This window comes from Biomphalaria glabrata, chromosome 18 (assembly GCF_947242115.1).
Source record: "Biomphalaria glabrata chromosome 18, xgBioGlab47.1, whole genome shotgun sequence".
In the NCBI taxonomy this organism is placed as follows: domain Eukaryota; kingdom Metazoa; phylum Mollusca; class Gastropoda; family Planorbidae; genus Biomphalaria; species Biomphalaria glabrata.
In genome coordinates, this window is record NC_074728.1 from 17,460,350 (window position 1) to 17,471,574 (window position 11,225).

An 11,225-nucleotide genomic window follows, 5' to 3' on the forward strand; every position below is an offset into this window, starting at 1 on the left:
CCCCTTGTTGGTTCTTCATATGGAAAAGTTGTGTGGTCCCTTTCTAGAATTAAGTTTGGAAAAACACATTTCTTGTGACGAATGTAAGTAATAACATTTAAAAAAATAAAGATAAAATAAAAAATACAAAGAGAGTCTTTATTATCACAGAAACTCCGAGGCGGCCCCCATCGGATCCGCCTACTTGCAGGGAATATTCAAAACATAATTTCGTTTTGAGTGTCCAAAATAGCAAAATTTAAAAGAGTCATTTGGCGTTGTCAAAATCTTTCTTTGTAAAATGTTTAACATTTTTCGGACGTGAGCCCCTAACGGTCTAGGGTCCAAGTTCATTGAACCCCTTCGCCCCATGGATGCTACGCCACTGCACCTCAACTTTGCAAGCCATGGGGAAATAAAATTTTTAATTTCTCTTCTAGTTTTTAAGATCAGAGTGTGACAGACAGAGAGATGAATATTTTTCACAAATCTAATAGCGGATTTTCCCCTTATAAAAATGTTAAGAAACATTGCACTGTTTCAAATTATTGACATATGTTTGACAATGATATTGAAAGTACTTCCTTAAAAAAAAAATCAACAAAAATGATGTACAAAACAATGTAGCCGGTACTATTTCCATTAGTACCAACCAAATTGTGTTCCGCGGAACCCTTGTGTTCAGCAATGTCTTAATAGGTGTTCCACCAACTTTCTGAATAATTAACTACCAGGCCACCTCGTTTATCAATCTCATTAAAAAAAATATAAGAAAAGTGTTCCGCTAAATACTGAGAATGTACGAAGTGTTCCGTTTGGGAAACATTGTATTAATAAATAGAGATAAGATGATACAAATATACTTCTATTAATCAAACAAAATATATGAAATGAAATAAATTAAGTTTGTCTTCGAGTGCAAAGATGAAAAGAGGGAAAGCAATATTTAAGAGGCTGGTCTACTGGACCGTATTTGAGTTTGTGTGAAAAACACGCACTCTCTTTTTTATGCGTGTTCTCCTATCAAAAATAGTTTAAACTTCATGACCTTTCATATTGAATGTTCAATCAAAGTAGAACTTATTTGACAAAGCTTATATAAACCCACTCTGTCTTTCCGTCTGTCTGCCTGGTACAATATTATACACGTCATTTCTCCCACTTTATAATCTCTAAACCTATTTGAAACTTTGCACATTTATTCATTGTCCCTAACAAAGCATGGTAAAATAAAAAAAATAAACAATTAATTAATTAATTACTTGAATATTGATCAAGGGAAATAAATCATACACAAACTGAAACATATGGCTATAAATGTAAAGTTCTTTCCCTTGTAAAAGCGTTTCGTTTTTTATATTTTTAATATTTGGCTTGTACCTTTTAGTGTTGTCTTCGTGTTTCTGTAGGTACATAGAGTTAAGAAACCGAGTTTTGATTATTTCAAGAGTAAAAAACAAAACAAAAAACCAGATTTATGACAAACCGCACAATGAAAGATAGCTTTTTTTTAAATTTTAATATTCAATACAATCGACCCGCAGCCAGTCTTGTCTTACTTTATACAATGATACACTAACAGTTGATGGCAGCGTGGAAACTACATAGGTCGATAGTCGTGTCATTTCAACAATTAAACGGTAATTTGTAAGCCAAGTCAATCCAGCACGAAGTGCTTCTTCCCAAACCCTAGCTTAACATTGAGTAACATGTCACGTGATTTGGTTCATACGTCAGTTATTTCGAAATGTGTGTCGTCATGTTTTAGTGCTGACCTAAAGGTATCCCTTTAAGAGTTGGCGATCTATGTAGGGAGGTTATGTAATACTCATCTATGTTCATGACAGACGGGTTAACGAGGAGGTCAAGTGGACAGCACAGCAATCAAACGCCTTTACTCCTCCAAATGTCGGGTACTTATTAGAATTGAGTGGACTCTGTCAAGTACCTATTATAGTTTGGTGGACTCGCAGGTGGCTTAAAAATATCTTAAAGTTCGAATCTTATTCCTCTCGGCGATTTGAACCAAAGACCTTTCGTTTCAGAAGCCAAGCGCTTTACCACTTCGCTACCACTCCCCAATTACATTGCTTGGCAAACAAACTTCTACTGTTATGTAGAACTTTTTTTTCTGGTTTTGACAATCATTTTCGATCTATTCTCTCTGTTTATTTCTCCGGAGTTTTAAACTTTAAAGAAGGCAACACATTTCTATTTAACAAAACATAAGTTTTTTGATATGTGTTATTGTTATTGTCAATCAAATGACTAAGAATAATTAAGTAATTAATGATGTAATATTTCATTAGTTTTTTGACGATACCTTTCACATGAAATAGACTGGACAGAAGCATGTGCCATTCCATGAACATAATACGCTCCATTGGCGTGTCTCTATGAACATACTGCGCTCCATTGGCGTGTCTCTATGAACATACTGCGCTCCAGTGGCCTGTCTCTAGACATTTAGAAAGGATCATGCGAGGCTAACGAATACGTTAGAATTAAATACACACTCTAATTACTAATTAATCAAAATATTTATTCAAAGAGGTACTGCCGACAACGGGAAATCAATGGCTATAGAAGAAAGTATTATATTATGTAGATGATTCAATCCTCCACTTATACTACGTAGGGATACCAAGGAATCAGTATTAACCAGCTAGTTATGTCAACTGAAATGAAATAGAGCACACATTCAAAAATTAACTTAACAGTGCTTGATTGCAAGAATGGACAAGGCTTTAGGATTCGTTTACAAAGAAGAACACATGACTTCATGAAGTAACTTAAGGGAATGTTTACTTCGAGGCTTGAAAATACAATTTCAGACTTGGAATGTCTTCTTTTAATTTAAAAACACGCTGTTTCCAAATACAGTTCATGAACGCCAAATAGCATTCATTGTTTCCCAGCATTGGTATCCCCAACCTCAATAAAGAAAATCATCTTAATATAGTCAAAATGTTCAACTTTTATTCTAGATCCCATAAAAATAAAATTAAATACATACATTTGTCCAGAGGTACTTGGATAAAGTTATTTATTGATACCTCTTGCTGTAATGAAAAAATCGAAAACAAAACACCGATTAGTTTACTAAATGAAGGGATATGCGTTTGCGATAAGTTATTGAGTAAATTTGCTTTTGTTTATTATTAATATAAATAAGTGAAGATTATTGAACAATTATTTCTCGTCATAATTGGTATCACTTAACGATTGATTAATTAATCTCCTACTAATCTAACGTCTCTAACGTTTAGACATCTTATAGCTGTAAGTTTCAGTTTTAAAATTAGTTCATGGCTAAAAAATTAGAACATTATCTGTGATATTGATTGCTGTGACAGCGTAGTGCCGGAGGTGCTGACGGACGATGTATTGATAGGCTGGATCAGATCAGTCACTCGTGATTCAGTCAAGTGCATCGAATGATCGCGGAGGAAATACCGAAACCATAATTTGTTGCGAGTCGATTAGCTCCCCGTGATTACTTTGACTCACATTACTTTGTCAGCGTAATAAGTTTCATTATCCTTCCTTCTTTCTTTCGTAAATTTACGTCATCAATCTTTGTCTACCAACAAGACAGCACTGCGTTGATTAGTTAGCACGTGACTTTATACGCCTGTAACTAAAAATGATATATTTATTTATACACAGAACAACTATGAAACTCTGGGCTATGCTATCGCGGGAGGTTTAGTTTTAGGACATTTATAGTTCTAGAAAAATATTCATATAGTTTTTCATTCTAGTTACGTAAATAACTTGTATTTTGGCGCTGGCATATAGAGCTTATTGAAGTAAAAATGAGAAATTGTGTAAGCTGAACCAATGCAATGTTTTAGACAGGTTTCCATGTAAATGAACTAAATCTGCTTTTTAAATATCAGTGCATTAGTGCAATGCTAACATTGAAAAGTATGAACATAGTTTGAAATTATACGAAACAAATGAATTACTGTTATCTACAATAGTGGTCACGTCTTCACAAAATATTATTAGTTGTTACCTTTTAAAGTTTCTGGTAATGAGATTAAAAATCAAAATAATATGTGTTTGTGTGTGTGTGTTAAACAAGTCAGAATATAAGTAATGGAACTGTAAATGAATGGCTTACTTTAGAGTAAATAAAGTATTTTACAATTTGACCAGTGAGATACAAAGTCACTTCTTGGTGCTATCTACTTGGATAGTTCGAATAGTTCTTCACAAAAATACCATGACAGTGTTGATAGCAAGCTTGCTGATTTACACTGTCATAATTAGTTAATGAATCATTTCACATCCGCGCAGTTTAGAGAAACATTGATGATATAAAGATGAATAACTCGGAACAGTCCCTCATTGACGACTACGACATTAACCCTTTAATAACAGATGAAGAAAAAACTATTTATGAAGTGGTTTGTTTAGTATTTATATCATTTTGTATTGGTCTGTGCGGAATCATTTCTAACATCATTAACCTGATTGTGTTCACAAAACAGGGGCTGGACAGCACGACCAACATTGGCCTTTTCAGTTTGGCCCTGGCTGACCTCTTGAGCTCAGTGACTATTGAGTGGTACTGCATCAGCTTTAACCCGCTGCTCATTCATTCTGATATTAATTTCTACCCGCCTGAGGTGCAGCACCTGACCGCCGGCACGCCTCACAGTGCGTTCGCTTGCATAACGAACTGGATCACGGCGTACATAGCTGCTGAGAGATGCCTGAGCATTGCGTCGCCTCTGAAGGTGAAGCAGATCTTGACTCCCAGGCGAACTGGCTTCATCATCGTGCTCATCTATATCGGCATTACCATGCCGGTGGTGCCTGAGTACGCCACGGCGTACCTCGCGCCCAAGTTTTTCCCCGAGTTCAATAAAACTTTGGTGGGCCTCGCCTTTATTGAAGGCAGGTACAATCTGGGAGGCATCAGTTTGATCAGCTACTCCATCCTCACCTTTATCTCTTTTATAGCAGTCATACTGTTCACTGCGATTCTAGTCATCCGACTCAAGCAGAAGACCAGCTGGCGTCGCTTATCTACCTTCGACAATGCCCAGTCTGAAAACATGTCCCGGAGGGACAGAGCCGCCATCAAGATGGTTATAGTTATTGCCTCGCTCTTCATCGTCAACTTCAGCCCCACGGTGGCGTTCTTCGGTGCTGTCTTCATTGTCCCGGAGTTTAATATTACGGGCAAGTACAGGAACCTGTTCCTTGTGTCAGCTGCGTTCGCCTTCATCACAGACGCTCTGAACGCTTCGATCAACATCGTGTCTTACTACACAATGAGCACCAAGTACAGGCAAACATTTCAGCAGGTGTTCCACAGGTGTTTTAAAAGGAAATCTTTAGTTGATAAGCAACAACAGAGATTTGATAGCTGAAATTGCAAAGGACAACTACTGTTTGACGTTGCAATTTGGATACTTTTTAACATATGGGGGTGTACTTGACATAAATTATTAAATGGAAATTAATATCAGTTTTTTTTTAATTAGTAGTTAAATTGGTAAGGACAAAATGCATAAGGTATTTAATAGCTTACGTTATTTTATCTGGTATTGTGCACAAAAGAATAATGGACATAGACGCTTTTATATATATATTCATTCACTCTAGCTGTAAACTTGATTTTGATGACAATTTGTTTCTGTGATATATTTTTTTATTTAATCAAAATTATATTTTTATGTTAATCATAAACTCAAGTTACTTTAAAGCAAAGTTAAAAACTTTCATGTTTCATTTTTAAAACGTATTCAACTGAAAACCGAATTCTTTTTCAAAAATTGCATACTTTGTATTTTATTATAGATATTATGTTATTCTCTATTGTGGGAAATATGAGATTTTTGTGATTGTATTTATATGACTTTATTTAGTCGAGTATTGCGCTTGCTTGTACTCGAAGCATAACTTGAAGCATAATGTTTATGGGCCACATGTGGCCCGCGACCACTTTGCATGCGGCCCGCGTGGCCACCTCAAAAGTTACCAAAATAATGTTAAATTATTAAGCGTTTAACAGTCAGCACTAATTTTCAGGTAAAATATTTACTAAAATAAAACTGGAACGTAACAATCAACTTCGTTGAACTTATTCTCTCTTCTTTCCTAACCGACGATATCATCGTTGATTTTATCCCAATATGCAGATTAACAGTGGAGGCTAAAAAATGCTCTATTTTCCTATATTTAATTTTTATGGATAATGCGTTGTTGGATAGTGACCTCAAAACAAATAATATAAATGTTATATATATGTTTTGTGTTTTGTGAGAATATAAATAAATATAATAAAAAAGACTCTTTATTTTATTTGAATCATAAAATATTGCGTAGATCAAGTCGATTTCTAGTTTTAAGGGAAACTTGTCCACAGTCAATAAGTTTTGACCTGTGTACATTGTAATTCAAAATAAACTTTTATTTTCGTTTTATAAACATCAATTTATATTATCTAAAAGGAGTGTGCATTTTCCTTTAATTGTATACAGAATACAACATTTTGTGATAACAAAAAAAAAAGTTATTAAAGTTTAATCATAACAGGATAATGGAATATATATGAGTAAAATGAATAATTCCGTCGGAACGTGGAAAATATGGAGTGGAGAGAAAGAGTTAAATATTAAATAATATACTGTCTACAAATAAAGCCGTAAGTTTCAATATTTAATCGTTTGTGTTGTTTCCCCTCAAGGTAGTTATCTTTGAGGGACATACTGTGTCATATGGCGCTCTAGGAAAAGAATATTTGTTGGTCCAAGACTTTGAGATATGCTGAGATGTTTAATAAAATGTGTCCAATAACTCTGGAGTGAAGCTAACAGAGTGATATTGCCAGTACATCGACCGTTTCAGTATTAAGTTCTGAATGGTGTAGTGCTGTCACAAGCTGACACCCTATTGAGTGTTGTTTTCTGGGTCTAGAGTCTAGAGATTGAGCTGTCCGTCTGTTAGCGGTGGATAACTGGAGTTGCTTTTATTTTCTTAACTGTTACTTTTTCTAACAAGAATTTTCATACATTTTATGTCTGTCAGCATAGTAAGGCCAGTTACTCTTGTGACGAGTATGACATACTGTTGACGTTTAATCAACAGCAGTTTATACATATTGTAACAAATCTTTTTTTAATAAATACTTTTGAAAATGTATATAATAATATTAACATAATTTTAGTTTGAAGTTGTTGTTTTTTTTAAATACAAAAATTTATTTAAACTATTCTTTTCAATCAAACAGCCATTATATTTCAGATATTTATAAGAAAAATTTATGAAATTCTTAATACGCACAGATTACTATAGGCATGATTATAGATAACAATAACGTCCTTTATATAAACCAACGTGACTCGATTTCATTTGAAACAACCATATTCCCTATTATTTAACTATGATGTGATAAAGAGCAAGATTATAGGACTGTAATAATTATTGGGTTTGGTTCTCAGAGCATGAGTAGCTTTTTATTTCAAACATCAATAGAATATAATTGTACGAACTTGAGGACGTGATTTAGAATTATTTCAAAGCCTCTGTCATGTTTATGATACTTGTTCCTAATGTAAACTCGAGTGTCTCTGACATACAATAACCTTCTGCTCCTCATTAACTGTCTAGATCGAGTTTTTTTTTTAATTAAACATTTTGTTAGGTGCTTGTTAGGATAAACTAAATGTTTATGATAGATGACACTGTCATGTGTTCATTTTAATTTGTTCTGAGTACTAAAGTAGAAAATATAATGAAGTCAAGTAATTGTCACATTTTAAATATTAAATTATAAAATCGACTAATTGTTATATAAATCTTAAGAAATTATTTAAAAAAAAATGTGACATACTTGATATTGAAGATTTTTAAAACAAATGAATACTATTTTTATGTTATGATTTTGTTTTTATGATTTTTTAAAACAAATGTTTAAAAAAAAATCGTCGCATTTTTTTTGCTCAGAGCGGGGATGATGCTTAGTACTTTTGTTTTGTTTTTGTTTTGTTTTTGTTTGGTTCTTGTTTTGTTTTTGTTTTAATCTTTTGTTTTATTATTTTCATTGTTGAAGAGGCTGTGCTTTAGACTGTAAATAAGACAAAAAACAATGTACATTATGTTTACCAATGCTCAAAATAAATTACAAAAGCTACTTAGAATATTCATTAGTTAAAAAAAAAACAAAAAAAAAACTCAATGACAATATCGATGGTATAAAATGGAGAAAATAAAGAGCCTAGCTTGAATGTAGATGTAAACCTTTCAAACGAGAAAGCATGCTATTATTTTTTTAAAAACAAAACAGAGTAATTGTTTATTAATGTAGTTTATAGTGAACATTTTACATGTCCATTAATTTTACGTTCCATAAATACATCATATTCACAAACTAAATGTAAGTAAATGTTGAATCTGAGAGAAGTCTAAAGTATTTCTGTTCTGTGCACTCTCTCACATTATAATGATGGCAGTGTTGTAAGCAATGTCAAAGTCGTAAAGATGTCAAACGGTAACACGACTATACAAACTTTCCGGCTAATCGACTCGACCATTTTAGATTTCTTTATGACCTTTAACCTGCTGGTAGTAGGCGAGCTGATAAGTATTTTCGGCATGGCTGCTAACGTCATAAACATTCGAGTATTTTACAAGCTGGGTTTTCAGGAAAGCGTGGACATCACTTTGACTGCATTATCTGTGAGTGACCTGGGCGCTCTGATCACAATTCAGCTGGCCAATGTGATGGTCAACCCTTGGTGCTTGGCAGCGGACTTTCCGTTTGTCCCCATCGACTTTCTGACCCTGGTCTCGTTTTACCCACACAGCTATTTCATCAGGGTGAGTGGGTTCATTGCCTCTTTTGCCTCTTTTGAAAGATGCCTTAGCTAAAGGTGCCACTAAAGGTCAAGACGATCATCAACTGGAGGACCTCGTTAGTGGTCAACACGTCTGTCTTCATGATCACGATACTGAATGTATTCTCGCCCTATTACTTCAGTTACCTGGGCTGGACATTTATCCCAGAGCGTAACAAGACTTTGTTGGTGCTGTCCTTGCGCGGGGACTGGGCCTCGGGCCTCGGTGCGTCATACATTGTCACAGATTTATTCTTTCCATATTTTGCATTATTTCTCCTCATCGCTTGCAACGTAGTGACCGCAACAAAGCTCGCCAATAGATTGGTCTGGAGAGCATCTCATCTAGGATTAGAAAACTCTCGATCCGGAAGTTTTTCTTTGAAAGAAAAGAAGGTCACGCGGATGCTTTTGGTCGTTTCACTCATTTGTATCTGTTGTCTCGCTCCGCAGTCTACTATATTAACAGCTGTGACCTTCGTGTCAGACATAGGCTTGAATGCCGACAAATTTGAGGTGGCGTTTTTGTGTTATTGCTTCTCATATCTCATTGAATCTATATGCTCAAGTATTAACATTTTTGTGTATTATAATATGAGCTCAAAGTATAGACGGACATTTCAAGCCTTGTTTTGTAACAGACAAGCTTAAACGAAAACAAAAAAAAACAAAAACAACTAAAAACAAACAATAAATCTTTGAAACAAAAAAAGTAAGCGAGATGCTAATTGGAATAGAAATATCTTGTGTGAAGTAAACATGCGCTGAAATGTGTCACTTTGAAATATTTAGAGATTTATCATCCATGACGGATAAACATATATAACTATTCGGTGTATTCGTATTATGGAGTGAGTGTGTGTGTGTGTGTGTGTGTGTGTTTGCGGTGTTGTGGGAAGAGGTTAGAGATTAGTTGTGGATGATGCAACATAGGGCGCGTTGTCTTACTTTGGTGTTAGTTAGGCGAGATGACTCCAGAACCTGAAACTGAGTGGTTGTGTTATTTTAGTGAGTAAGACTTTGTTAAAAAATATTATTACTGAAGTCCAGGGCCGCCGCTACCTATTGTGCAATGTGTGCATTGCACTCAGGCGGCCGAATGTAAGAGTCGGCCAAATTATTATTGCAAGGTTGACTTTTTTTGTTTTATTTTTAGTTTTCAAAAAACAAAATTCTTAAATATTGAAATATTTTATATGAATTTTAATTATTCCATTATCTTTTTTTAACAAATTACATTCGTATATAAGAAGTTATTTAAGAGACATTATTTAAAAAAAACAATAGAGCGGCGCGCGAGGAATCCATTGAGTTTTTCCATAGGCGCCCGCTCATTGCGGGCCTTGAATTTCTGCTGGGTTTTTTGTAATATTTGTTTTGAATGACGCTTACAGAAGCAGATCAGTCAACACATTTTCTTCTTAGTATTTACTTACAACATATAACCATTGTTGTTTAGACGAATAGCTCGCCCTGTATGTAGATGTGGTCATTACAAAGTCAATGATTGAAAAATTTTCACTTTTATTCTGTATACAGTGACTCTTGAGAAGTTAAATCTGTGAGGACTCTATATTGTAATATTATAATAACAGTTTTATAGTTCACAAGAGAATTATTTAGGTGTAATTATTAACATTATAGTTGTAGGCCTACTAGCTGTTTGGAGCTATAAGCCAACTCCCGACAAGCAACAAGGGGTGGGGTCTAAAACAATGTTTATTTTCATTGTATTCATCAATTCATAATTGAATATTATAAAAATTACATAATTTCAAATGTTTTACAAAATTAAAATATTTTAAGTAAGAAATGTCGCTTCATCTTCTAGTAAATGTAGACCTTGTTTGCGAGAGGCGTTTGCAACAATATGGGTCAAACATTTTTGAAGAAAACATTTCAAAAAGTCTCCGTTAGTGTGATTCTTCTGGATATTTTGTCTCTGAATAGTCGAATTTCTTACGACTATTGCACTTCATTATAGTGCCGACTTTTGTGTGGAAAACTAAGGTCAACGACAGAGATGTACTTAACAGGAAGATGATCTTTAAAAAGTTCACGACGTCCGCGTGCTACATGTACCTAGAATGTCCCTCACATAATACTGTTGACCAGTGCTACATGTACCTAGAATGTCCCCAGCATAATACTATTGACCAGTGCTACATGTACCTAGAATGTCCCTCACATAATACTATTGACCAGTACTACATGTACCTAGAATGTCCCTCACATAATACTATTGACCAGCGCTATATGTACCTAGAATGTCCCCTGCATAATACTATTGACCAGCGCTACATGTACCTAGAATGTCCCCTGCATAATACTATTGACCAGCGCTACATGTACCTAGAATGTCCCTCACATAATACTATTGACCAGCGCTAC

At 34.6% G+C, this 11,225-nt stretch overlaps 1 protein-coding gene across 1 annotated transcript; it reads left to right on the forward strand.

Annotated features, from left to right (window-relative positions):
- The first annotated feature begins 4,310 nt into the window (after nt 1-4,310).
- LOC106065334 (uncharacterized) lies at nt 4,311-5,366 on the forward strand. Its single transcript, XM_013224121.2, has 2 exons — nt 4,311-4,394; nt 4,479-5,366. The coding sequence occupies exons 1-2, from the start codon at nt 4,311-4,313 to the stop codon at nt 5,364-5,366; spliced, it is 972 nt and encodes a 323-aa protein (XP_013079575.2).
- The last annotated feature ends 5,859 nt before the right edge of the window (nt 5,367-11,225 follow it).